Source organism: Corylus avellana, chromosome ca9, assembly GCF_901000735.1.
Source record: "Corylus avellana chromosome ca9, CavTom2PMs-1.0".
Lineage (NCBI taxonomy): Eukaryota > Viridiplantae > Streptophyta > Magnoliopsida > Fagales > Betulaceae > Corylus > Corylus avellana.
The window spans coordinates 17,196,103-17,223,765 of record NC_081549.1 but is presented as its reverse complement, the minus strand read 5'-3'; the positions used below and the strand labels follow the sequence as shown (position 1 = coordinate 17,223,765).

General features: G+C 36.3%; 1 protein-coding gene across 6 annotated transcripts; it reads right to left on the bottom strand.

Annotated features, from left to right (window-relative positions):
• Positions 1–1,028: 1,028 nt before the first annotated feature.
• Positions 1,029–19,220, bottom strand: LOC132191542 (probable E3 ubiquitin-protein ligase HIP1). 6 transcript variants are annotated; one of them, XM_059606626.1, is made up of 8 exons: positions 19,095–19,220; positions 18,145–18,185; positions 11,552–11,716; positions 2,798–3,550; positions 2,308–2,720; positions 1,948–2,046; positions 1,727–1,864; positions 1,029–1,334 (listed from the first exon to the last, which is right to left on the bottom strand). In XM_059606626.1, the coding sequence occupies exons 3-8, from the start codon at positions 11,652–11,654 to the stop codon at positions 1,185–1,187; spliced, it is 1,656 nt and encodes a 551-aa protein (XP_059462609.1). In that variant the 5' UTR covers positions 11,655–11,716; positions 18,145–18,185; positions 19,095–19,220; the 3' UTR covers positions 1,029–1,184. The 6 variants fall into 6 exon arrangements, with proteins under 6 accessions (XP_059462609.1, XP_059462607.1, XP_059462610.1 ...); XM_059606624.1 differs by lacking the exon at positions 18,145–18,185; XM_059606627.1 differs by lacking the exons at positions 18,145–18,185; positions 19,095–19,220 and adding an exon at positions 17,718–17,824.
• Positions 19,221–27,663: the final 8,443 nt, after the last annotated feature.

Below are 27,663 nucleotides of genomic sequence, written 5' to 3'. Positions count from 1 at the left end.
TGGTGCTAAGCGTACTATTATTTTTATTACAAAATCATTTATAAACTTACATGATAGTTTATAATTGATAAAATAATTTTTTTAAAAAAATCTAACATATCAATTTCCCTTAATTGTTTCACTAAATTACTGACTAACACGTCAATTGCAAACAATTTTGTACTAAAAAATATAATACTCCATACATTACCTACCTTCGAGTTTTCAATTACTCAAATAATGAAGGAAAGTATTGAACTCATGTCATGTTATTCTTTTCCACCAATTACTAGTGAGACACAAAAGCATTAAAATGACGATTCCTTTCATTCCTTTTTATTTTTAACTCTTCAAAACTCACTTTATCTAGTTTAGATAATAAATTTTTAAATACCTCCTACATTTGATTAATTATATATTTATTTATATCTTTTAAATATTATTATTATTATTATTATTATTAAGGATTGTATTTTTCCTAAATATCCTATTTTTCAACTTTTGAGAAGAAAAAAAAAAAAAAAGAGAGATGCACAGAGAAAAATAGCAAGAGAAAATTTTGGAAAAAAAAAAAATAGGTAAGAGACAATAAAAAAATAAAATAATTCCTAAAAAAGTACCGCTACATGTAGCTTCTTTTTTTGTGCTAATCTAATAAAATATCCATTTTGCATTATTTTTGGCTAATCCAATGTGGAGAGTTTTTTACAAATCTGATTAGCCATTTTAGATAAAAGTACAATTTGACTCTTCCTAGAATACCGAAAACTATAGACAAATATATGCTTACTACCTTCGATTTATTATTATTTTTTTAAAATTTTATTTAAAAATAAATAAATAAAATGCAAACTTCATTAGAAATTTAATTCAAGTGTCCAACCAACTGCTGCAAGATAGCATAGAATTTTCCAATAAGCTGACACTAAATACCAAGATTCGTTTTATCATTTACTCTAAAAACATATCAAGACCTAGTCTAGGGAGAACATCAGGAGAGTGATCATAATTTTTGAATGAATAAAAACAGTTAAAAAACAACATGGACATTAGAGGCTTCACATAATTAAGATGGAAGCCAGAAACAATGGATTGGCATATGCTAGCAAAAGAAATTTGTTCCCTCTATTCGAGGATCATCTCCAAATATATATATTTATATACAAGAATGAGAATTATAGTGAACAACATACAACATTGATAAGTTATTTGTCCTTGGTATTATCAGCCAGAGCAGGAGCTTTGCAGACTGGACACAGGTTCTTCATAGACAACCATTTCTTGATGCAGCTAACATGGTAGTCATGGCCACAAGTTTTCAGAGTCCCAACACCAACCATATCCTTGTACTCTTCCTGTCAATTGCAAATAGTTGAGGATTCAAGTTGGTCACTTTCTAATTTGATAAAGCTTGCAGAGTCATAAGATTAAATAGAAGGGCCAAAAACATATCCATAGACTTATTTGGGAGCAATAACTAAAAGTAATGCTACTTTTCACACCCATTTCACAAAAGAAAAGCTAGTTAAAACACATCGCAATAACAAGCATGAAATAGGTGTGAAAAGTAGCATTACTCATAACTAAAATGTCTCTTGAAAATGACCTAAACCAATAAAAGGTGTCGTATTTGGCATCCACTGATCTAATAATCTCTACAATCCCAAGTTGATAACCACAACCCCCAAAACTGCACTTGGAACCCCAATTCATATTTTCCTGTATCAAATAAGGTAAAAATTCTTACCAGGCAAATCACACAAGTTGGTTCCTCTTGGGTTTGATCCGAGGAACAATAAATTGTCTCTCTCAAACACTTTGATATTAAATCTTCAGACACACCTGTGTTCACATTCCCTATTCTTTCCCCTAGTGCAAGAAGTTCCTGTGCAATGATAAATTTCAAAGAACTTTAAGACCTGACAATAACAGGAAGAAAAAAGAAGCAGCAGGAACTATATTAATAACCTCATAGCCCATGTTGTCTATGTCTAGCCTCATGTCTCTATGCTGATCAAACATATTTCTGGACCCATACATGGCTGAGCGATCCACAATCATAAAACCCTGCAAAGCGATCATGATTTATAGCATTCAGCAAGTACTGACAGTTCAAAATGGGGGGAAAAAAAACTATTATGCCTACAATACAAACAGAGGCGGTCAGTCTCATTTTACCGAAAGGCTTTATCGCCTTAAATACCTCATTATCTGCTAAAATGACACAACAGCCTATTTACAATGAAATTGTATAACTGTTCCAATATTTGCAGAGTAGCTGTACCCTTCTTCCAAAGTAGTGTAACACTATCAGATAAGAGTAGATACCTCAGAAGAAAATCGATCATGGAGACCTGCCTCGTCAGGTAAGGATCGATATCTTTCAGTAGATATCCTTGACCTCCCATTCCTATCACCATTACGCCACCCTATGGTAGATAATGGCCGTGGATGTCTAGAGGAGTGACTTTCAGCTACCAACTGTAGTCCTTCATCTGAAGGTGCCACGTGTCCCAGGCGTAAGCTGCTTGAAGAAGCCCTGAAAGTTGGGCCAGATCTTTGAGTAAAGCTACTACGAACTCCTCTCACAGATTGGGTTGAGTTAGCATGAAAACTTTGAGGAGCAACTGGATTTCTGCTTGCAACAAAATCATGATGGTATCCCCCAATCTCAGCAGAAGAGTTGCTGGCACCGCTTCCTATAAGGAGCTGATTTGTCTCATGATTGAAGCTGCTTGTATCTGCAATAACAGATAGGTATTGATTAGAAATAATAGGATATGATATACACAGAGAGATACACGTATATAAAACTTGCCTGAAACTAGAACTCTTCCAGGAGCAGGAGACACGCTAATATGACTCCAATCCCGTGTCATAGAATTAGAACCCTGAACCAGAGGATCCACAGTGCTAGAATGTTCAATGGGGTGGCTAGCAGAATAAGAAGGGTGCGGAGGATTGCTTGACAAATGGGTCCTAGCAAGGTTTGATTCCAAATCCAGTGCAGATCGGCTTCTCACATTCCTCAAAGAATCCTCAACCCTAATTGAAAGGCCATTGCCTCTATAAACAGGATTCACGTTAAAGTGATCCCAAGGCAGATGCTGAGCATCTATATTAGGTTTCTCCAGCCGCATTTCAGAAGATATTGGAAGATCAGAGGAACTTCCGGCATTGTAGTATCTGCTTGTACTGCCTCTCTCACAGACTGAAGGGTTTCCAGGACTTTTTCGCTTGTGAGGCCCCCTTCCGCTGCCCACTGTAAGATCAATAAAACTGCCCTCACCACAATGGAATGGCTGCCTGTCATAATTAGAAGAAGATGCGTGTTGTGCATAAGTATCTGGAGCAGTAGAGAATGTTCCAGCAGGTGACAGATGAGCAAAAGGCTCATGCGATGGGCCAGGAGGATCGGGTTGATAAGGTGGTACTTCCACATTGTGACTCGAGGAAGGATACCCGATTGACCTTGGTGCAGGGCTCCAGTGAGAAGTGTAATGCGCTCCATCTACAGACATATTTTCCACAGGATAAAAGAAAGAACCATTTTCTGAAGTGCCAGCCCTAGCTGCAATGGAGGTTTAAAATCAGTAAAGGCACAAGATCAAGGGTTATTCCACAGACCAGATGATCTATATTATACACACGCATAGAAAAACATCTGGCTCCACCCATGCATGGACCATTAAATGTCTGCCAAGTTTGTCAGTCAGCACCACATAAAAGAATAAAAATAACTTTCATTTTCTGGTAGCATTTATTTTTTCTTCAACTGCTGTTTAATAAAACTTTTTTGTGTTTCAACTGCCATGATGAGGCAGGTGTAATTCATATCCTGCCAAAATTGATAAGGGACTACACCCTGGGTAAGCCAGAGACAAAATAACACAATAAATATGCAAGTACAGGTCAGGGACATGTGAGTAGAAAAGAAGAGCAAAAATATAGAAGAAGAGAGGAAGATAAATTCTTTATTCGATTACATGGGTTTAAATAGGAGAGAATACGGACTTACTATGGAAAGCAAAATACGAGGAGATTACAATAAAATAAAATTAGAGAATAAAATCAGGGAGAATAAAATAGTTTCCATCTTCAAAACTCCCCCTCAAGCTATGGAAAGCAAAATTCTAGGAGATTACAATAAGATAAAATTAGAGAATAAAATTAGGGAAAATAAAATAGTTTCCATCTTCAGCACTCCCCCTCAAGCTAAGGCATATAGATGTTTCGCATGGTCAGCTTGTATTAAGACCGAGTGAAGAACACTACTAGATACTCTCGTTGTCAAGATATCCGCAAGTTGTTCTCCTGTCTTCACATATGATGTGCATATGATACCTGCTCAAAGTTGCTCTTTAATAAAGTGTCGATCAATTTAAACATGCTTAGTTTGATCATGTTGGACTAGGTTGTTGCTGCTTTATTGTCACAATACATTCTCATAGAATCCTTGGAATCAAACCCAAGCTCTTTCAAGAGTATCTTCAACTATAATATTTCACACTCCATATTCAGCTTCTGCACTGGATCTAACAACCACTTATTGTTTCTTCCTGCACCATGTAACCAAATTACCTCCCACAAATGTACAATATCCTGACGTTGACCGTCGATCCATAATTGAGTTAGCCTAGTCTGTATCTATATAGGCTTCTATTTCTAAATAACAGTCCCTTACCTGGTGAGGGTTTTAAGTAGCAAATAATTCGGTAAATTGCTTCCATATGAAGCTCTCGTGGAGAATGCATAAATTGACTCACCACACTCACAACATATGCAATGACTAGGCAGATGTGAGATAAATAAACCAACCGGCCAACCAAACGCTGATATCTACCTTTATCCATGAAAGGACTGTCACCAGTTTCTCTAGTTTAACATTCACCTCCACTGGATTATCAATGGCTTTACACTTTAGCAACCCTGTTTCCTTGAGGAGATCAAGGATATATTTTCATTGGGAGATAAATATACCATGCTTAGACCTTGCTACCTCAATGCCAAGAAAATACTTCAAACTGCCCAAGTCTTTTATTTCAAACTTGTTGACAAGAGATTGTTTCAAGTTTCATCTCTTCATCATCATTTCCCGTTACTATAATATCATCAACATATACAATCAAAGCTGTTATCTTTCCTTGAGTGGAATGCTTGATAAAAAAATGTATGATTAGCTTAACTTTGCTTGTAACTGAATCTCTGCATAGCACGAGAAAACCACTCGAACCATGCTCTTGGATATTGTGTTAGGCCATACAAAGCCTTCTTTAGTTTGCACACTTTTCCCATAGAGGACAAATCTTCAAGTCTAGGAGGAACTTCCATACATACTTCTTCTAGATCTCCATGAAGATATTCATTTTTCACATCAAGTTGGTGGGGAGGCCAATTCCAAGTTTGCTGCAATAAAAAGTAGAACTCTAATTGAGTTCATCTTTGCTATTGAAGCAAATGTTTCCTCATAGTCAATCCCATAAGTTTGAGTAAAACCTTTTGAAACTAGTCTGGCCTTGTATCGATCAACAAAACCATCAGCTTTATACTTGATAGTGAACACCCACGTGCATCCAACAACCTTCTTCCCATTAGGCAATTTAACAAGATCCCAAGTCTATTTTTTGTGAAGGGCTTTCATCTCTTTGGATCACTAAATGCCTCTTGTAGATTTCTAGGAATAGACACAAATGACAATTTGGACACAAAGGAACGATATGATGGTGAAAGGTGCTCATAGGAAAAAATCATACATGGGATAGCGAATACATGACCTAACTCCTTTGCATTATGCAAGAGGGAGATTCATATTATCAACCACACGTATTATATGATTCGCATCAGAGATAAAAGTAGTATTACCTGAGTCAAGATCAAATGTTTGGCATGTAGCATCAAGGATAGTCTTACTTTTATGGCGTTTGAAGTAAACTTTCACCTCTTCCCCAAGCGGCGCATGTGACTTATCAGTAGGTTCAATGGGAGACTCAATAGTAAATTGATGTTTCTCATGCTTAGGTATAAGGGTGGGAACATGTAACAGATTAAAAGACTCCTCTTCACTCAAACTCTCCCCTAGAAGAGGAGAAATAGGATTGTGTTTCAAAGAAAGTAACATCCATTAAGACAAATTGTTTTCTTGATGGGGGATGATAACATTTTATACCCCTTTTGGGGTCTCCTCCTTGCAAGTATACTAAAAGACTCGTATCTCAAGATTGATTATTCACATGCTTAACTAAAAGCAAAAGGCCGGCCATAGTGCAATGTCTACAAAGACAAGTTTGAGGGCCCGAGAATCTAATTTAACCCGAATAGGACTATGAACAAGGACAAAACAAACACATTTAAACACCTCTGGAGAGACACCTTTTGAAGTAGAGAAAGTTGGGGACAATACTTCAAATGGTGTTTTAAAATTTAAGACTCAAGAAGGCATCCTATTTATGAGATATGCAAGGGTAAGGTGTCCCTCCAATAAGATTTGGGAACATGCATACCAAGCATTAAGGATTGAGGTACCTCTAAAAGATGTCAATTTTTCTGCAAAATAAGGAGCTGCTATGATAATTCCCAGACAACCAGGCGACAACAATCCTATTCTGCCGAAGAGTATCAACACAGATGGTTTGATGTATAATGCCATGTTCGCAAAAGTACATCCTGAGATCACTTTAGATATACTCACCTCCATTGTCATAACAAACAATATCAAAATTGGTATTAAATTGGATCTGAATCATCTTGTGGAACATCTGAAACACAAAGAGCACATCACTTTTATCCATTAACAAGTACACCCACGTGGTCCAAGAAAAACTGTCAATACAAGAAACGAACCACCGATAACCAAATAAAGAAACCACTCGTGAAGGGCCCCCACACATCAGTATGAATAAGAACAAAAGGCTTAGCACTTTTATTGATACGAGGAGAAAAACACTATGGTGTTTGGAAAGTTCACTAGTTTCAACAATAAAGAGCGATGCCCTAATCGCTGATGTCAAAGCCAGATTTTTGCTACAAAGTTATCCTCCCGCACAATATGATAAGCCTATGTGAGCCAACCTTGTGTCCTGGGCTGAGAATCCAGGTAGTACAATCCATCCCTCAAGCTACCTTTGCCCATCATCCTCCCAATGACTAATGACTAGGTCCTGAAAGAAACAATAATGAGTAAAAAATGACTCGACAATTCAACTAAAGGGTAATACGTGCAATGGATAATAAATTAGCGACAAAATCAGGGACATGAAGGACAGAAGACGAGATCATAAGGGGTGTGACATAAATAGATCCTTTACCTGACACTAGCGACAAATGACTATAAGCTATTCTAACTTTTTTTTCTTCTAGAACGAGGATTATATAAAGAAAAATGAATGAGACATACCAGTTCATATGATCAGAGGCACCAGAGTCAATGACCCAAGAATCATTCAAGTGAGTAGCGGATGCATTTAGAGCGGTGGCTTAATTACTTCAATGAGCAAAGGATGAGGATGCAGTAGTAGGCATGTCTAGTCGAAACATAATTTGACAAAGTCTTTCTAACTCTTCTTTGCTAAGGCCCCTATATTAGCAGGAGGAGGATTAGCATTTGGCGTGGAAACAATCGTCTCTACCATGGAAGTATGATTGGTCAGAGGCCTGGTTCCTCCACCTGTGTGACCCCCGCAACCTTGGGTAGGACGACTATTAAGTCGCCAACAAGTTTCCAGAGTATGCCATCTGTGGTCGCATTTGCTACTCTGCCACCATCTCGACTTCTAAAACCACATTTCAAATTGCGTTGAGATGTACTTAATAGAGCAGATTCATTTTGTGAACAGGGATGAAGCATTGTGCTATGACGACTACTCACTTTGGGCATATGAAAATACCTCCCGCAGTGACGAAAAAGGTTCCTTTCCCAAAATCTAAACTCGCACAGGATCCTACTCTTGAGTTCAAACCAGCTAAGAACTTATAAATAAGTCCCTCTAAGATCTTGTTAATCTTGGTAGCATCTACTGCACACAGTCTGCAAATTTTGATAATCCAACTCCTGCCACAAACCACGAAGGTTGTAAAAATAAGTAAGTTCTAACCAGTCCTCTTGGGTTGTTTCATGTATCAGTCACTTCAATTCAAAAATTTGTGCTGCATTCTTCATTTTTTGAATATTTCTAAGCAGCTGCATCCCAAATTTCTTTTGCCGTGTGGAGAAATAAATATCCCTGACTAATCTCCGGTAGCATAGAGTGTAATAACCAGGACATAATCATGGACACCTCGGCCTCTCACTTATCATAAGATGGATCACCTGCCTTATGTTCAGACACTTTCCCATTCAAGAATCCCATCTTTCCTCCACTCTTAATATATAACATGGCCGATTGAGTCCAAGAAAGATAATTCAGCCCATCCAACTTCACGGTTGTGATTTGGAAAGTTGGATTCTCACTATGGGAGGTCACATGACTTTCTATCCCCTTTTTGTGAGTGTCTGGAGTTTCACTCGACTCCATCTTGAGTTCAGTCTGTTCAGACATCCAACCAAATAGCTCCAACATACAACCCATGGGCTCAAGTGAAATTACAAAAACAGTAAAAGAGATGCTAAAATACAACCATAAAAATTACTGATCAATTAGCAATCAGCATTGTTTTTTTTTTTTTCTTTGCTAAACAACCTGTAGTTAGGACTTATCTATCGTCTAGCAAACTGTTGAACGACTAGTTGTTTTACCAAGGGCTAAACGACAGATCTGCTGGAAAAGACTGAATGACATGTCAGTTTTCAATAGCCAAAAACGACTTGTCGTTTGTGTTGCATGAACAGAATCGCCTTTGCCGCCATTGGAGGTCAAGGCCCCGCCACCAAAATACACCAATAGGCCTCAGAAACTCCAGAAAAAAAATAAAAATAAAAATAAAAACACCCCAAAAACTGTCAAGAATCCAGAGTTGACAACCCTTCATGATTGATTCATCCAAAAAAAAAACTCCACCCAATGATTGAAGATCGATCATTCGACCAAATCTTCATTGGTCACCAGTGGTGCGACCTAGATTCCACTGAGCAACCCTCTACCACGACATTTACATAGGGCTCACCAGTCACACAGCCACAAAGACATGGGTGCGAGAATGTGAACCCAGCCCAGATGGAATCGCACGATTCAAAGAAAAAAATAAAGAACCCAGAAGAAGAAACCACTCTAATACCAAGTAGAAAAGTAGGTCCTATCTTGATTTCTAATGAATGCTTTGATAGTCGGTTGAGATCTGGGGAGCCAAGGGTTATTTACTAAATGGATCTGGAAAAAGCTTATGATCATGTGAATTAGGATTTCTTGTTATATTTGCTAAAGAGGTGTGGTTTTGGTGGGATTTGGTGCTCTTGGATAGAAAATTGCATTTCTTCGGTGCGGTTCTCAATTCTGATCAATGGTTCTCCTAATAGCTTTTTTAGCAGTTCCAGGGGTTTGAGACAAGGGGACTCCCAATCTCCTCTGCTGTTTGTTTTTGTGATGGAAGCTTTCAGTAGGATGATTTCGGTGGCGGTTAATGGGGGGCTATAGAAGGTTTCCAGGTCAATAATATTACACTCATCTTTTGTTTGCAGATGATACATTGATTTTTTGCAATGCTATGCCCGCCCCGCTACGTTATTTGCGGAGTTTATTTTTACTGTTTGAAGCTACTTCCGGTTTGAAGGTTAACTTGGCCAAGTCGGTGTTAATTACAGTGGGGAATGTGGAGCAAGTGGGCAGGTTAGCCGGTATTCTAGGGTGTGGGGTTGATTCTTTGCCAGTAAAGTACCTTGGTCTGCTGTTGGGAGCCTCTTACAAGGCTAAGCATATTTGGGATGGAGTTATCGAGAAGATAGAACATCGGTTGGCCGGTTGGAAAAGGTTGTATTTGTCGAAGGGTGGAAGAATCACGCTTATCAAGAGCACTCTCGCCAATTTGCCTACTTACTATTTCTCTTTTCCCTATTCCTGTTAGTGTTGCTAAGCAGATTGAGAAGTTGCAACAGGATTTTTTATGGGGTGGTCTAGGCAAAGAGTTTAAGTACCACCTGGTGAAGTGGTCGAAGGTGTGCACTCCGATTAAGGAGGGCGGTTTGGGTATCAAAAACTTAATGGTGTTCAATCGCGCCCTGTTAGGGAAATGGTTGTGGCGCTATGGATCAGAACGAGATACTTGGTGGAGGGCTGTGGTGGATGCGAAGTTTGGAAGTTTTTGGGGGAGGGTGGTGCTCTTTGGAGCCGGGTGGAACTTTGGGGTGGGGTTATGGAAGAACATTAGGAAAGGGTGGGACACTTTCAAAGGCTTTACACGGATTGAGGTAGGGTATGGGACTAGGGTTCGCTTCTGGCATGATTTGTGGTATGGTGATACGGCTCTCAAGATAGCTTTTCCAGGCTTATTCAATATTGCTTGTGCAAAGGATGCCTCAGTTGTGGCTCATTTGGAGGTACTGGGTGGCTCTAATTAGTGGAATGTTAATTTTTCTAGAGAGGCTCATGATTGGGAGGCGGATGTTTTGGCCTCTTTTTTTCAGGTATAACATTCTGCTCGAGTGAATCGAGGGTGTGAAGATAGGATGAAGTGGAGCTCTTCCAAAAGAGGCCGTTTCAAGGTCAAGCTCTTCTACGCTTCCTTGGCATGTACTGAATGGAGGGGATTCCCTTGGAAGAGTGTGTGGCGCACACAAGCTCCTATGAGGGCGAGTTTCTTTGTATGGTCGGCAGCTTTAGGCAAAATTCTAACCCTAGATAACCTCAAGAAGCGATAGGTGGTTGTGACGAACAGATGTTGTATGTGCAAGAGGAGTGAGGAGACGGTGGATCATCTTCTCTTTCATTGCGAGGTTGCTTATGCTTTGTGGAGTGCCTTTTTTGGTCGGTTTGGGTTGTCTTGGGTGATGCCGAGAAGGGTCTCGGATTTACTCGCCTGTTGGTGGTCTGTGGGGAAGCGGGGGAGTGCCGCGGTTTGGAAGATGGTGCCTACTTGTTTTTTTTTTGTGTTTATGGAGGGAAAGAAATAATAGGTGTTTTGAGGACTTGGAGGGGACATTGGAAGACATCTTAGCCTCTTGCTTTCATACTTTGTATCTCTGGACCGTTGCACATGTCTTTCCGGTGTCAATTAGTTTTGATGCTTTTCTTGTTCGCTTCTCCCCTTCTAGATAGGTGATCTTGTTGTATACTCCCAGTGTACTTTAGGGCACCTTTACGCTTTTAATAAAACAGATTAGTACTTATCAAAAAAAGAAAAGAAGAACAGAAATATAGAAAAGAAAACGCAAAAAAAAAAAAAAAAAAAAAGGAAGAAATTCTTTATTCGATCATAGAATTCCACATGTTTACATCGGTTTAAATTCAAAAGAAAAATACTAGGAGATTACAATAAAATAAAATAAGAGAATAAAATCAGGAAGAATAAAAAAGTTTCCATCTTCAACAATGTGGTGTCCAAGCAACCAAGGAAACGTCTTAACAACCCTATTGCATATTTAATTACCATGAGTTCTGATCATAGCCCTAAAAATAATAGTTAAAGGCATTCAAAGTCATAATACCAAGATGCATAAAATGTTGCTCTGTTGCATGCATATGATTCCAGTTCTGATCATGCTCATTCTCAAACATTTGGGATGTGCTGAATAAATGTCTGTGCCCCATTAGCTGCCACCTGATAAGGATAAATTATGTCCTGGAGCTGGAATCTGCTAGAAAACCACAACCTGCACAAGAAGAAAAAGTATCTCAGATATTAGTAGCAAACTGCAAAACTACTTGAGATATAAGGGGAAAAGAAAATGTATGCATCCATGCCCTAATCATAACAAGACAGTGCAACTCAGTTGCAGATACTCTAGCTACTCTTCAATCTGAAAATAGTTCCTTAGAAGGTGATATGAGACTAATTCAATTGCTTAGATGTTTAGCTCAGCAAGAAACTTCAAACAAGAACCAGTGCTCTGGCCCCAGTGTGTATGCAGCTGATAAAACTGAAACTATATTTGAAGCATGTACCTATGCCAAGCCAATATATAGGTGTAATTATCTTTGCCCGAACACTTTTTTTTTTCAGTAACTTCTTTTCTCAAGTACTCTAGAAACAGATCATTTGTTATGCTTCAGCTTTTCCAGAAGGGGAAAAGGAAAAGGAAAAGCATCATACACTAGAAGATTTATTTTATTGTTTATTGTTAGTTTAGTTTTGAGTCCACAGGCTTGCAAAAATAGTTTTCCGAGAAACTACATATTCATTTTTCAACCATTTTACCTCTTCTTCCATTTTTCTGTGTGGATGAGGGTCAGATAACTGCTAGATCATGCATACAAAGCCATGTAAAACAACAATGAAAAATCTATGATTAGAATTAAATAATACAATAAGTTAATCATTGGGGGGCATAAAAAATTAAGACTAACATATTCACTGGTCCTATAAATCATGCCCTTCGGCCTTCTAAACATAAAACTGACACCAACCACATATTCACAAATGGGAAGAGACATGTAAACAAAAAAAAAAAAAAAACATTATTGAGAGAATCATTTACCCAGAAATGTGCATAATAAGATAACATTAAAATACCTACAGAGACCAGGTCAGATGTATTTAGTTAAATAAGCCTTGCCTGGATAACGAGGAATGGCAACTATTTGACATGGAACTTCTAAACTTTCGAAAGATCCATATTTTATCATTACATATCCACAGAACCTTATATCAATAATTTCAATTTGGCAGTGCAGCCTGCTCAACACGTTTCACCTGTAACATATCTTTCCAGAGTGAAAAATAGATAGCTAATAACAGTCTGTTTCAACTTTCCTCGTCCTTTAAGCACATGCAACCCACACTAATATCTCAATGTCATTGTCACCTAGGAAACTCCAAAGGTTTTTCATGCATTGAATTGTTAGCTGTCACCCTTTCCACCCACTCCTGTAGATCTTGGACATAGGAGGTAAGCTCTCATATGAAAATTAAATACCCAGGCCAGAAGAAATATTTGAATAAAGCTTTTTTTTTTTTTTTTTTTGGGTGGCTACCGATAAGACCAAAGATTTTGAGAAGAAAACAACTGTGGGTATTGAAGATAGTCACAAATAATGTGTGCACGTGCACGTGAGAGAGAGAGAGAGAGGTATTAGTTGAGTAGAAAACCATGCCAAACAAGACAAGGCTCAATATACAGTCTTCACTGGCACACTTCCATAAAATACAAGCAAGCAACTAAGTCAAATAGTAGCTTAAATAACCAAAAAAGTGGTAAGAAGATGCATTGATGGAAACAGAGTTTTCTGCCCAGATTCTGCTTTATGCTTCAATGAGTAGCTGAAAAATCCCAAGATGCAATAAAGTAGATCAGGTATCTGGTGCTTAATTTTTTTTTTTTTTTTCAAAAAGAGAAAAAGAAGAATTACTGATTGTAACTTGTCCCAGACAGGAACTATTTGCAGCCCAGGCTAATAATAAGTCTCACATGGTGACTAATCAGATCTCCACTTTAAGTCAATCCAGCAAAGAAAAAATAAAGGTTAAAGCTGCAGGAAATCAGTCAAAGACTAAGGTGCTTTGGACATTTAACCTTCTATAAAAACTGGTATAGACAACAATTAACATATACTTGCACCCAAATTCTCGTTCACCTCGGTAAGTCAACAACACCCATTAATTCACTCACTTGCATTCATCTCCTAAAAGATTATTCTCCCCACTAAAACTGAGAGGCATGCTTCCCATTCTGAGGCAAAGAGACAAAGAGGAGGCAATAAAAGTGAAGGCATGAGAAGAAAACAAGATTAATTAATTAAATATGGATATGAAATTGATGCTGATTACTCACTCTACCCTCTCATGAATAGAAATTATCAGAACAATTGATGGTAGGAAGCAGAGGAAGGATTAGGAGCACAACCACTCATAGGAAGGACATTACCTGGGTATAGATCAGAGAAAATTCACCTAGCAGGTGTAAGAGAGTAACAGTCATCATGTATGAACTTTCTTTATCCTAGAATTAATTGGCACAATCTTTCTTTTTTCCCGAACCTGAAATTAATCAACCATGTGGGAGTATAGAAGTTGGTAAAGGCACATCAGTGGAAGACTAACACACCTCTACACTCATATCCACCTTCTGAAGAGCAGTCAACAAATCAGCAAATAAAAATAAAACAATAAGTAGGAGTAATTACATAATTAACTCTAGAATTGTCCTTTATTTAGAATTAAACCCCGAAGTTTCAATTGCATTGGCGAATAAGATTTGTAACCAACCTACACCCGGCCTAGATAGTCGTCAAAACAAGAAGATCTGACATTGGTCAAAGAAACAAACATCAATCAGGCACATGGATATATACCTTAACAGGGACATATAGTAGAGGTGTATTAGTAGCAACTGTAAACACAAGTTCAAGTGACAGACGTCATAACTAAGAGAGAAGAACCTCATCGACCACTCAATAGCTCAATGACAGGTGCCATAAAGACTGAGGAGCTTCCCCTGAAACCCAAAATTAGCTGTAAATCTAGAAAGTAAAGCACTATCCATCGTCCTCCTAGTAGCTACCAAATTCAAAAAGACAGCTGCTTCGTAATTTTTGTAAACTAAAATTTCAAGGAAAATATAACATAAGATGATTAGGATGAAAAAATGGAACAAGCAGTGAGAATGCAATGGAAAATTAGATGATAACCTTCCCAAACATAGTAAATTAATCACCAGCAACTTCAAATTCATATTTAGCCCAAAAAGATAAGATCACGAATGAGGGAGGTCAAACTAGGAGGAATCAGAGGCATCAGAGGCATTACAGTTAACTACTTTGATTTACTATGAAGTTGTCAACAAGGCATACCAATCATGCAAAGGATGACTGCAAGCCAAGGTCAAAAAAATCAAAATGGTAGAGGTTCGAACCAATTGGCGGTTGATATATGTATGAATACACAGAGAACAAACAAAGAGAAGATGGGAGAAAGAGAAGAGAAAAAGTGCAGGAGGGAAAACTCAGTAAATATAAAAACTATTTTCAAGTGGAATCCCCACAAGAGGAATTAATGCTAACTAACACCCATGTAAGCCAACTGTAAAAAAAATAGTCTTGATATTCTTCTTTCAAAATCCTCTTTTTCAAGAATAAAATCAAATTTATTAGAGAGAGAGAGAGAGAGAGAGAGAGCAGCAAGTAGATGAAGAACCCATCTAGAACAGAGGCCCCCATTTTTCATATATGCCACCGTCAGGGAAGAAATGGGCAGAACACTTGCGGCAGCAAACAAGGGCATGTGTGACACCAAAACCTTCTTATCACATATCATATTAACCATATCCTAACCTTAGGATTCATTTCCACACAGTAAAAGCTCTAACACCCACACCTAAACTTCTCCTAGCTGAAGGAGCAGGATGGGCATGGCATGGAGCTTACTGCAGGTAAACAACTCTCTTCAAAATAACTACACTCTGGCACTGTAATTGGCTTATACTTAATTGTGAGCTGCAAAAATCATCTTAGGTTTCCTTTCTGACTTTATAATTGGGAAAATAGAATATGAAGCAAATTTAGAGGATATCTTTAAAAATATAGAAAATCTCCCAATCTTTTGCCCATCAATAATTCCCAACTTGGTGTACTCTTCATTTGTGTGATTTTATGTCATCTCAGTGGATATCACTAAAAAAAAATTCTTCTTGCATTTTTCCAAATTATATCGTGATATATTAAACCTATTTTGAAGAAAATTAAGAATTACAAAAAATTCAAAATATTATCTCTAAACTGTAGCCTCACAACTTAAGCAACACGATCACCACCATACGCAGCATGCTGTAACATCCAAACCATCCATGGAATATTTGGTTTATTTTGAAATCTTCAGTATTAATAAAAGTGGATTACGTAAGCATAAACAAAAATTATCTACATTAATTCCTGGTGCAACCCTTTTTAGACTACACCAAGTCTCAAAAAATGTTGGATTCTTATCAAACACATTCTTGAAACCAGCCAAGATCAGAACTATGATAATACACATCAATAGGCATACCAAGAATCCTAAAGATACAAATGGAGACCTCCAAATTCACACAAATACTGATCAAACTCTCCCTTGGAGAGAGGGATGCTCATTTTAAGGGAAAACATGCCAAGAGGAAAATGGGAGTCTCGGTAATCCCAAATCTGGCAGTTGTCATTCATAATCAAGCCGCAAAGAGAACTTGTCATCAACCAAGTAGCGTTTTTCATGAATTGAGCAATAAGCCTTCCAGTCAAGAGAATCAACTTTCCTCCCTCTATGCAATGAAGACTATAACACACTCAGTCTCAAGATAGCACTTTTCTTCCCTCCATCCTGAAAAACTACATCAATCTGAAGGCACAAAGCCTTGCATTCAATAATATAGTAAGCACCCCAATGCTGTTAATAACAATTGTACTTCACTCAAAGGCATCTAGTACGGTTAGTAAGATATAACCACCTAATGCTTTCCAAACAGCTCAAGTGTCAGTAAATCCATCCGCCATTGACCCACATCATCCAGGTAATGTATGTGATTCCAACTAGAGGCTGACTACCAGGATCAAAAAACTAAGTTTGATCAAGAAAAGAAGCCATATATTATCCACTCAGCACCACCAGCAAGAACTGGCATGTGATAAGGGGCCAAAAGCCAGTCAGTACACTCCCATGCAGTGACATCCCCTAAGCACATAGATACCAGTAGTTCCATCATTACACCCAATTCATAATACCGCTGCACAACAGCAATTGTTCATCAAGCTTCAGTTACTTTTTTGATAAGTCATCAAGCTCCAGTTACTGGGAGAAGGAGAAAACATGAATTGACTGTCACAACTTTAAAAAGTCATTGAGATACACCATAATTATTAGGTAAACAAAAATCCATAAGGTTGACCCAATTCCATCCCTTAATCTCAATACAGCAGAACACAAACAAAAACTAGAAAGCCAAACTAGGCCTGATTCCTTCATAATTATGGCCCTGACTAGAAAGCCCACAACACCTCAGTGTCAAACATCTTGCATCAGCTCTTTTTTTCTAACATAATCGATCTAAGTAACAAGAGAAACCCTCCATGTAAATCACTAGGTCATTTCTTTGAACACAGCCTCAATCCTGAAGTGGAATGACCCTGTTCTAAAAATAAATAACAATTGAACAAGGTCTAACCAGTTTTCCAAGCTAAAGATGGAATCTTTAGTACCATATACTTTGCTCTCCCTATATGAATGCTGGCTTACAACACCCCAATACAGCAGAGCAGATCATCCTAATAAACTCTTAGGAGAAAACAGGATCTCAGCTCAAATCCATTCTTCAGTTGCCCAATTGACCAAAGTGCCTGCAAACCAATCGCAGTTGAGAATGAAAACTGAAACCAAAAAAACTAAGCTACCCAACAACTTCTACATCTGATATATGGCAAATCTTAGGGTTAACTATATCAAAAGCACCTTGGATCTTAGAATTTGGTAAAATCCAAGAAATAAACATTTGAAATATAACCAAAGATAGTATAAGATATAACTAGAAAAAAGAAGGTAAAGGATGTTCTGAAGAGAAAATGACCCAATCAACCTAAGAACCAAGCGTATACTTGTAAAACTTTCTAAAAGAAAGGTTGGAATAGGGGAATGGCACACAGAGAGAGAGAGAGAGAGAGAGAGAGAGATCTTGTAGTATCAAAACTTCTCACCTGAAATGCCGATGTGCCATCTGTCCAAAACTTCCACACTAACTAAAATTCTTTCTCGAATTCATTCTTAATAGATGTGAGCAAGAACAATACACCACGCCCCAAACCTGCATAATAAAAACCATCTAAACCTAGTTGATGCTACGGTAATCCATGGGAAAACTAGGACCAAGGCTATCTACTAAGTCCCCTTTTCCAACGAAGAGCTCTTGGACATAAAAGGAACCATAACAAATGATTCAGCTTCAGATTAAAAATCAATAAATATTTTATAAACAACCCCCACAGTTTAATGACAATTATCTAGACTCTGTCTTTTCACCAATTAAAACTTGGTTACTGAACATGAAGTCTATGCAAATTCTGGTGAGTTTGGTGAGTTTACTGAACAAAAAAATAAGAAATGCTAGTCAGGTAGTTAACCCACCAGAATCCATGTGCTTCACGGGAAAATTCATTATCAAATAACTGCAAAATTATACATATTCAAGTAATTAGAGAAGAGGCATGCATGGAAACATGGGAGTCTGCAGAGGAACTACATTGATTGAATTCAGTTAAATATTAGATGGAGACATAACAGGTTCAGTTTACAATAAAAGTTTGAGAAACAGAAGACATTTATTGTCAACAATTTACCAGTCCTTTTTTGTGCTACACAGAACTCAAAGACACAATAACAAAGGACCAGGTCAGAAAAAGAAGACGAGGAGGGCGTTGATATTTCCTCAAAATAGATCTCTAGACCAAATTGATAGATACTTGAGTATGTTACTAGGATGATATTAGTGAGAAGACCGCTAGTGGTAAGGGAGTATGCAATTCAAAACAACCCCAACCTTAAGTGAAGCCAATAATTTCTTCATTGCGAAAGGTCTCCGATGCTGATCATCAACATTAATATGACAATGACCACGCGACCGAATTCAATACACACAAGATAACATTTAATATTATAAAAAACAAAAAAGAGTGCAGATTAACAGAGATATAAACAAAACTAAAATTTCGGTCAATTAAATTCAGTATTTCCCTTACAAAATAAAAGCAAGACCAGCAATTCTCAAGCAGCCAGCAAGCAATACACAAATAATTTCTTAATCACCAAACAAGCAAAACTGGACGATCAAAAGCTGGAAAGAGCGCATCAGAAACCATCGACCGGAAGATCAACAAGTAAAAACACAACCGATCAAAGTAAACAACAATCGCACCAAAAAGTACAAAGAATTAGGCAACTCCTTTGTACGATCGGACCCAAACAAGCGTGCGTACACAGAAACACATACATATAGAAGTAAAATTATTAAAACAACGATCAACCAGAACAACACACAGAAAATTAACACGGGCGAAACTTTCGTCGGAAAAGCATACCTTGATCAACCCCCGACAGGTCGGTGCCGGTACAAGAACTGTTGGAGATGAAAACCAGAGAGAGAGAGAGAGAGAGAGAGAGAGGGGATGGGGCTTCTTGGTCTGGGAAGGAGACAGAAATAAAGCGGTTGGGTGCGTTTGTAGGAATAAGAGGAGAGAAATTGGGTTGGACTGCCCACCGTTACCGGGTACCGATACAGTCCGTATTACTACTATTATTGTTGCTTATTGGTTATACTAATATTCCTGTAAAGTAAGAAAAAAAAAAACATCAAGCAAGTGATTATCATTAATCAATGCTTTGATTAATCAATAACTAAAATTAAGAGGATTCAGTTTAGATTTGAGAAGTTACTGCCAGTGCGTGTTTCAGCCAGAACGTAACCGATGATCGCCACGTGTAGTTAATGGCCTTCACGCTCTTTTCCATTCGACACGCAAAGCCATGTAGATTGGCAAATTGCAATCAAAAACATTTTTGATGCTTCCTCGTTGGGGAGAGGGAACACGGATAAGGATCATCAAATAATTTAGACAGTATTTGTATAAAAGTATGACATGTCTTAGAGCATTTTCAACAGCTTAATTAAAAGATTAATATTAGTTATATTTAACTATTACTCTTTTTTTAACTCCAACAAAATAATTTACCATTAGTTAGAATAACTACATTACTACAGTGAATAGCAATTTGAAGCTATTCACTATAGCACACTAGATGATTAAAATATTATTTATTTTTCTTTTGCTTATTATTTTTTTTATTTCACATATTTTCATCCAACATCTTTTATTTCTTCTGAACACTTCTTTACATACGCTACGTCTCTTTCTCAAACACAATTTATTCACACAAAATTTATCTCTCACTCACAAAATTTATTCACATAGTTGGATGAAAAAATTGAATGCAGAAAAAATTTATTTCATGGAAACACACGGATGGAAACAAATCAATTGCAATTTGATGAAAAAAATTATTTATGTTATTAATTTTAAGAATTAATACTTGCATGTGAGATGAATGTTTCTCATATGTGTTTATTTTTGTTTTTATGAATGATTTCTATATATGTGTTTATTTTTCCCTTTAATTAAGTGTTGGCAATAATATAATAAAAAAAGCATGAGAAATAATATTTTAAAGCAAGTAAAGAATGAAATAGATAATCTGTTGGAGTGTGTAATGAAAAAACAATAGTTAAAGTAAAAAATTGTACTTTTTCATTATGTAAAATACCTAATGCTGCTAGAGATGCTCTTATATAAATTTTTGGGTACTTTTTTTTTTTCTTTTTTTTTTTTCAGTATCAACTATCAGAGCCAAGCTCTATATTATTGATTTGAGTCACAAAAGGGACAACCTATAAAATAATGTGGGCCGTCGTGGATGTCGAATTTGAAAGTATGGTGGTATGTTACGATTCTAAATATTTTACATATTTTGTGTATATAAGCTTTTGAACATCATTTTCTTACGAGAATCGCATACAGGTGGGTGCAAAGAGTCTTATTATAGTTACAGTCTTGTTACTCTTTTACGATTGAAAAAGGTTCAGTTAAACCCGATGTGGCTCCTGCACTCTTTTTACCCATGAATAGGTAAAAGTTTTAACCATCACACACGTGGCTACCTCCAATACTCTTTTTATCTATTAAGACTGTATATCTTCGAGTACCACATCGATGCATGCTTTAAATCTCCTCTCATTCTATTGTTTGTAAAATGTGGGAGATTGTTGTAATAAGTATTACAAACAATAACTTTTCAACCAATAATTTATTATTGCTTATTATTATTATTTTTTTTCAATAAGAATTTTACGTACCATCCAAAATTATTTCCAACATTATTGTTGTCTCTTAACTAAAAAAAGAAAAAGAAAAAATGCACAAATTACATGGATCCTCAAGTATAGGGTGGTTTGAAAGTTGACACTAAATACTGAGTTTTTTTATTTGGGAAAATACACTTTACCCCCCAAAAGTTGTACATCTCTGTTGATTCTACCTCCCATGTTTAAAAATTGGTAATGTACCCCCAATCCTTTTTTTTTTTTTGCAATGTTGCCATTCAGTTAAAAAATTTTGTCATATTGGAGGCTTGTCATACACATGCATTTCACGTGATTTTTTGAAAAATAAAAATAAAAAGTCGTAACCACGTCAAATTGGTTTGGGGGTGGCTCGCCACTCCCATGGCCTAATGGGGGTGGTTGCTGGCCACCCCATTAGATTTTTTTTTTTTAAATGAAAAAAAAAAAAAAAAAAAAAAAAACATAAGGACATTTTGGAAAATTTTGAAATATCATAGGGGCAATTTTGGCAATTTTGGTGCTTCAAAGCCACGTGACACGCACGTGACCTCCAAACCGTCAAAAAGACGGAATTTACAAATGGAATGACTACATTCCAAAAAAAAAAAAAAAAACTTCATGAGAGTATATTGTCAATTTTTAAACATAGGAGGTAGAATCAAAGGAGGTGTCCAACTTTGGAAGGTAAAATGTATTTTCCCATTTTTATTTTATTAGTACTTATTTTATATGTTTGAAATTGTGGCAATTTATATTTTTAGTGAGTTAATACTAACTAAAATTAACAAAAATTAGAACAAAGACAAATCCAACAGTTCTAGCTGTAGCTGCCCATAATGAAAGTTTGAGAGTGCCATAAATATTTATCGTAATTCCACACATTTTAGGTAATCGTATTTGATTATATTTAAATTTGAGTTAATATTATCTCCACCTTTCATACTTGTATTATCTTTATTTATCCCAATTTTTCTATAAATATAAGCCTTTTGTGTAAAAAAAAAAAAGGCTATGAAGCCTTTATGGTCTCTTTCTTACATATAAATATAGGTGTCTAAGAGCGAATCATCCATAAATTCATTGTGTTATTTTTTCTTTTCTTACACAATTTACATTTTATTACGAGTTTCTTTCTTACAAAGGCTAAGAGATATATTTACCAATAAAGTCGGTATATCTTAAAGTTAATACTAAAATCTGAAGTCTTTTTTGCCAAAAAAAAACAGCTTAATGGAAAAGAGGTAAAGGAGGAGTATAGATCCCCTCGTCAGTCTCTAAAATAATCGCTTTCTCTGTCGCTTTTTTCAACGAGGTGATGTGATGACGGGGGAATGTTAATTTTTTTTTTTTTTCAATCGAGGCATCCAGTAATTGCGATTGAGTGATTCCTACGAAGTCGTCTCAATCATCGGAAAAGCAAACCAATCCCCCACCATTCCTCAAATCATCTATCCAAATACTCAAATCTCCTTAAGTTTTATCTCCTCTTTGATTGGTTCCTAAGAAACTTGAGAGAACAAAAGGGAAATATGATTATTTATTTGATTTTTTTGTGCATTTGCTTGAATTTTGTGCTCATATTAATTTAAAAATTAATTACTTGAATTCGTGGACTTGTAATTTTTTGATTGACTTATGTTATTTTTTTATTTTTTTTTATTATTTTTCTTTTTTTTGTGTGTGTGGCATTTATCTGTACGTACGTGCAACTGTTTGCATGATTCCATGAACACCAAGTGATATTCGAATGTGAAGAAAGTTGTAAAATGATTGCATTTTTATTAGGAAAAAATATATTTTACCCTCTTAAAGTTTGGGACGATTTTCAATTTGACCTCTAATATTTCAATTTTGGTAATGTACCCTCCAAACTTCCAAATTTTTGTAATTTGATCAATTGTATCTCAAACTTTCCATATTGCCCATAATTTTTTTTTATTTTTTTTTTAAATTTTTTTTTTAAAAATCGGTCATTTGGCCATTTTTGCACTCCAAAATTTTCTTTTATAAAAAATAAAAATTAGGGGCAATATGGGAATTTTGGATTAACATTGGTCGAATTGCAAAAATTTGGAATTTTGGGGGGGTGCATTGTCAAAATTAAAATTTTGGAAGTCGAATTGAAAAACGCCCCAAATTTTAGGGGTAAAGTGTAATTTTCCCTTTTTATTAAATTATGTTTATTTGTAGGGGTTTCATGTATCAAAAATAGTTTTGTGAGCCTTTTTTATTTTATTTTTGTGTTCAAATAGTATTTGCAATTCTCACGAAGATATATTTTATGGTGAGATATGTTTTAGGTATAGTTTATGTAATTTCCATTATTTTTAATTAATAAAAACTTATTAAGGGTCCAAAATCCAAATTGAACAATTTTAAAACTAAGCCCAAACTTTTGTTTTTGTTTATGTAATCACTCCAAAATAAATTGATAAAAGAGTTCATGTCACTTCTTTAACAAATCAAAAAAGTACATATTAGTATTAGTTGCCTTGATTCTTACTGATGTCTCTTATTTTATTTTTTTTTGTGACATGTTTGCATAAGAGGGGGGAGAGAGATTCGAACTAATGACCTCCACTTTATAAAGCGTGGTCCAAGCCGATTGAGCTACCTCTTGGAGACCTTACTGATATCTTGATATGATTGGGATAGGCTATGGATCATGCGGTCGGACTTGAAGAAATGCTTGCGGTTTTTACCGTCTATGCCCCTCCGATGCGGTTTTCAGCGGACAAATACTACTATGGTCATGTCCATATAGAATAGTTATAAGTGATCTTCTCCACTTGCTTTTATTAATTAGGAAAATATATATATATATATATATATATATATATATATATATATATATATTTTTATGTTTGCATAAGAGGGGAGAGAGAGATTTGAACTAATGACCTCCACTTTATAAAGCGTGGTTCCAGCCGATTGAGCTACCATATCTTGATATGATTGGGGTAGGCTATGGATCATGTGGTCGGACTTGAAGAAATGCTTGCGGTTCTTACCGTCTATGCCCCTCCTATGCAGTTTTCAGCGGACAAATACTACTATGGTCATGTCCATATAGAATAGTTATAAGTGATCTTCTCCACTTGCTTTTATTAATTAGGAAATATATATATATATATATATTATTATTTTTTTCTTTTTGTTTTTTTTTGGGCAAGAACGGCTGCAAAAGTTGAGGGTTGCAGAGAATGTAATGGGTCAAGTTTGTTGTGAGTGGAGAAGCTAGGGTTAGGTACCATGCATTTGGACAAGATTATAGGCTTCTTTACTGTATACTATATAGCTAAAAACAAATTAATAGTGAGATTTTGGACAATATTTGGCTAATCAAATTGCCTTATTTTTCGTCTTTCTCCACCTTTTCAGATTTCAGCTGTCAATTAGATTTACAGGAATCTAGACTTTTTCTTTGATGATGTCTTAGTTTATTTGGTGTTTCATGATGGAAAGGGAAAGGAAGATGGTGGGGCTCTCACCCATTAGCACTCAAGTATATAATGGGTGGACGTGGATTATATCTAAACAATATTCATTTTTCTATAATGATCACGGATAATTAACATTTTTTAAAGATCATTGTTGTAAAATTAATATTTAATGTTTTCTAGGCCAAACTTCGCTAATGTTGCTCTGTGCATTACTGGATTTAAAAAAGAAAAAAAGAAAAAGAAAAAAAGAAAAAGCATCTTTTTTCCCAATTGAAGGATTAACACTAAAAATTAAGTTTATAGTCTAGGAAAAACTATACTTAGTCTATGACCTATCACCTTATTTGCATTGTTTCTTCAAACTTCAAAACGTTGCAATGCGATGGTTTTACAGAGCCCTTTGGGTGACCCCTCTGGTATGCTCCCTGGCGGCTGCAAAATAGTAAGAGCATCAAATGATTTGCCAGCGTCTATGCCAGGAAAACTCTGATGCCTAAGTCAGTTACTTGGAAAAGATGAGAGAGATCGTTTTATACCTTGGTGGGGCCTATTTATAGGCATAAGAGTGGAGTTAGACTTGGGCTATGTCTCCTTCTTCAACTTGATGTGGGAGTACTGAGAGTTTTAATTGGATCTAGGGTCCTACTTCACTTAGTCTTGGAGTATAATTGTTGTGTTAAATTCTTCAAGGAGTTCTAATTAGACCTAGATTGAGACTCCTACTCCAATGGTGCTTCTTTTGTGGGCATGACATAGGCCTTGAAGCCCACAATCTAATTTGGGTGAAAATATTCCCAATAGTTTATATTTTTTTTCCTGAATAACAAGAATCGTATCAGGAAGAGTACCAGGCGGAAAACTAGAAGGCTGCTTTGATCTTCAAACTGTTTGTGATATTATGAACTGGAAGGAAAAGTACATGCTAGAATTTTTAGACGTACCTATCATTATGATGTGTGATAGATTTCCAGGCTTTTGTTGTTGCTATTCTTTCTGCCTTGGGCTATTACCTCTACATATTGCTTAGCTACTCGATTTGTTTTATGGATTCCAAGTAGATTTAACAAATAAACATAATTGATGACTAGATTTACTAAAACTTCAAAAGAATGTTACAAATAGACATTGAGAACACAAGTATCTCCTGTAAATCAATTACTACCAAGAAATTCAATCAATCCGTCTGATCAAAAAAATAATTCATATTCTCGGAATCTCGTTAGAGTATAAACTTTTTAGTTTGACTACTACGCTCTTTCACCATAAATCTAAACAAAAGAAACACTTTCTTTCTAACCACAAGACAAACCTAGAGACTGAATCGACACTTGCGTGACTGAGGCTGGTGGCGCAGACAAAGGGCGGCTGTGGCGCTCTTCTGTTAACGGCACGGTGCGTGGAGGTGTCTCGGTGATTAGGTGAAAGGTCTGCTATACAACCAGTACTCATAGCTGACAACCCACAACTCGTACGCTCTCCAATGTCCACGTTTTGGCCAGTGTGGAGGAAGGGATGCGGGGTTGGTGGACTGAGGCAAACATTGACTGAAAAAAAAAAAAAAGAAAGAAAGAGGAGGGTGGTCAATTACGGTGGAATCTAGAACAATTGAGGGCACTACTTTCCTTTAGCCTTCAAAGGAAGGGCTGCATTAATCATGGGTGAATGAGGTATTTCTTGCCGCCAATAGCACTTTGCCAGGGCCACGTGATTTAAACAACTTCGTTTCAAATAAAGAAAAAGATATTTGCAAGATGTTTGATTTCACTTGCTAATATGGTGCCTTTCATTGTTTTGACACTTGTCTCTCTTCTTAATACTTCTTGTTTTACTTCTTCTTTAGTTGGTGATTTTCATGCATTAGTCACACTTAAAAAATGATTTGAATTCTCTGACTCCATTTTAAATACTTGGAATTCTTCAAGTCCTAACTCAGTTTGTTCGAGGACTGGAATTTAATGCTTTAGTGGATGTGTTGTTTCGGTGGACTCAACAGGGTTGAATCTGAACAGTTGTGTGTCACCTCAAATTTCAAAACTTGACCGGCTTACTAACCTTTGTCTTGCAAGTAAGCAGTTCACATGTGCCCTTGAGATTGTGAATTTGAGCAGTCTTCGATGGCTAAACATTTCATCTAACCTTTTCAATGGCTGCTTGGATTGGAACTACTCGAGTATTGCCAACTTGAAAGTGTTTAGTGCCTATAATACAACTTCACTCCCTTTCTTCCACTTGGGATTACGATCTTGAAGAAACTTAAGTTCTTGGATCTTGGTTACAATCATTTCTTTGGTAGAATTCCATATATCTATGCAAATCTAGTTGGCTTGGAGTATCTTTCGCTTATGTTAAATGATTTGCATGGAAAAATCCACTGCGAGTTGGGCAATCTTACTAACTTGAGAGACATTCACTTGGATTTTTAACAATTTTGAAGGTGGGATCTCAAAAGAATTTGGGAACTTAGTGAATCTAGTTCGAATGAGTTTGTACTTTTGTGGATTGGGTGGTCTAATTCAAAAGCAGTTAGGCAACTTGACAAACCTGATGTACCTTGAGCTTTCCTTAAATGCACTTACTGGTGAAATTTCATTTGAATTCGGCAATCTTAAGCACCTCAAGCAGCAGGTATTATGTAGCACCCCAGATTTTTAAAGTCTTATTTTAGAGATATTAATTTGATGCTATTAATATTCATATTAGGTAATGGCATTTACTTTGAGGTTGAGATATTTATTGATGATATTAGGTAATAATATTTATTCTTGAGGAACTTATTAGATCTTATGAATATTATTGGAATGAATATTGATTTGAGGTTATTATATCATGATGATGAGTTTATATTGATTATTTTATTGGGAGATTTAAGAGATATGATAATTGATGATTGATTGGTATAATTTGGAGTATGATTGTAATAATTGGTGATATAATAGGATAGTAAATGGTAGGTATAAGGATGGTAGAATAAGAAGGTAAAATAGTATAGGGTTGGTGAAATAGTATAGGGTTGGTGGAATAGTATAGGGTTGGTGAAATAGTAAAATGAGGGTATAATTGTAAATTGAAGGTAGAATAGTAGAGGGTTGGTGAAATAGTATAGGGTTGGTGAAATAGTAAAATGAGGGTATAATTGTAAATTGAAGGTAGAATAGTGTTTGATTTTCTCCTATAAATAGAACTCTTCTCCTTCACAATTTTCACCACTCATCTCCTCTCCCATCTCTTGCATATATTCTTCCTTCTTCCGCTTTTTACTCGGTCTTTCTCCTTTCTAAGAGTGTTTACTCAGAACAGAGAGAGAAAGGG

Excerpts from the sequence above, each read along its gene's own strand:
- LOC132191542 (XM_059606623.1), bottom strand. The coding sequence starts at position 6,097 with ATGTTACTTTCTTTGAAACACAATCCTATTTCTCCTCTTCTAGGGGAG. Across the intron at positions 1,865-1,947 it reads TAGACAACATGGGCTATGAG|GAACTTCTTGCACTAGGGGA; the intron begins GTTATTAATATA and ends ATCATTGCACAG. Across the intron at positions 1,335-1,726 it reads CAACTTGTGTGATTTGCCTG|GAAGAGTACAAGGATATGGT; the intron begins GTAAGAATTTTT and ends TGCAATTGACAG.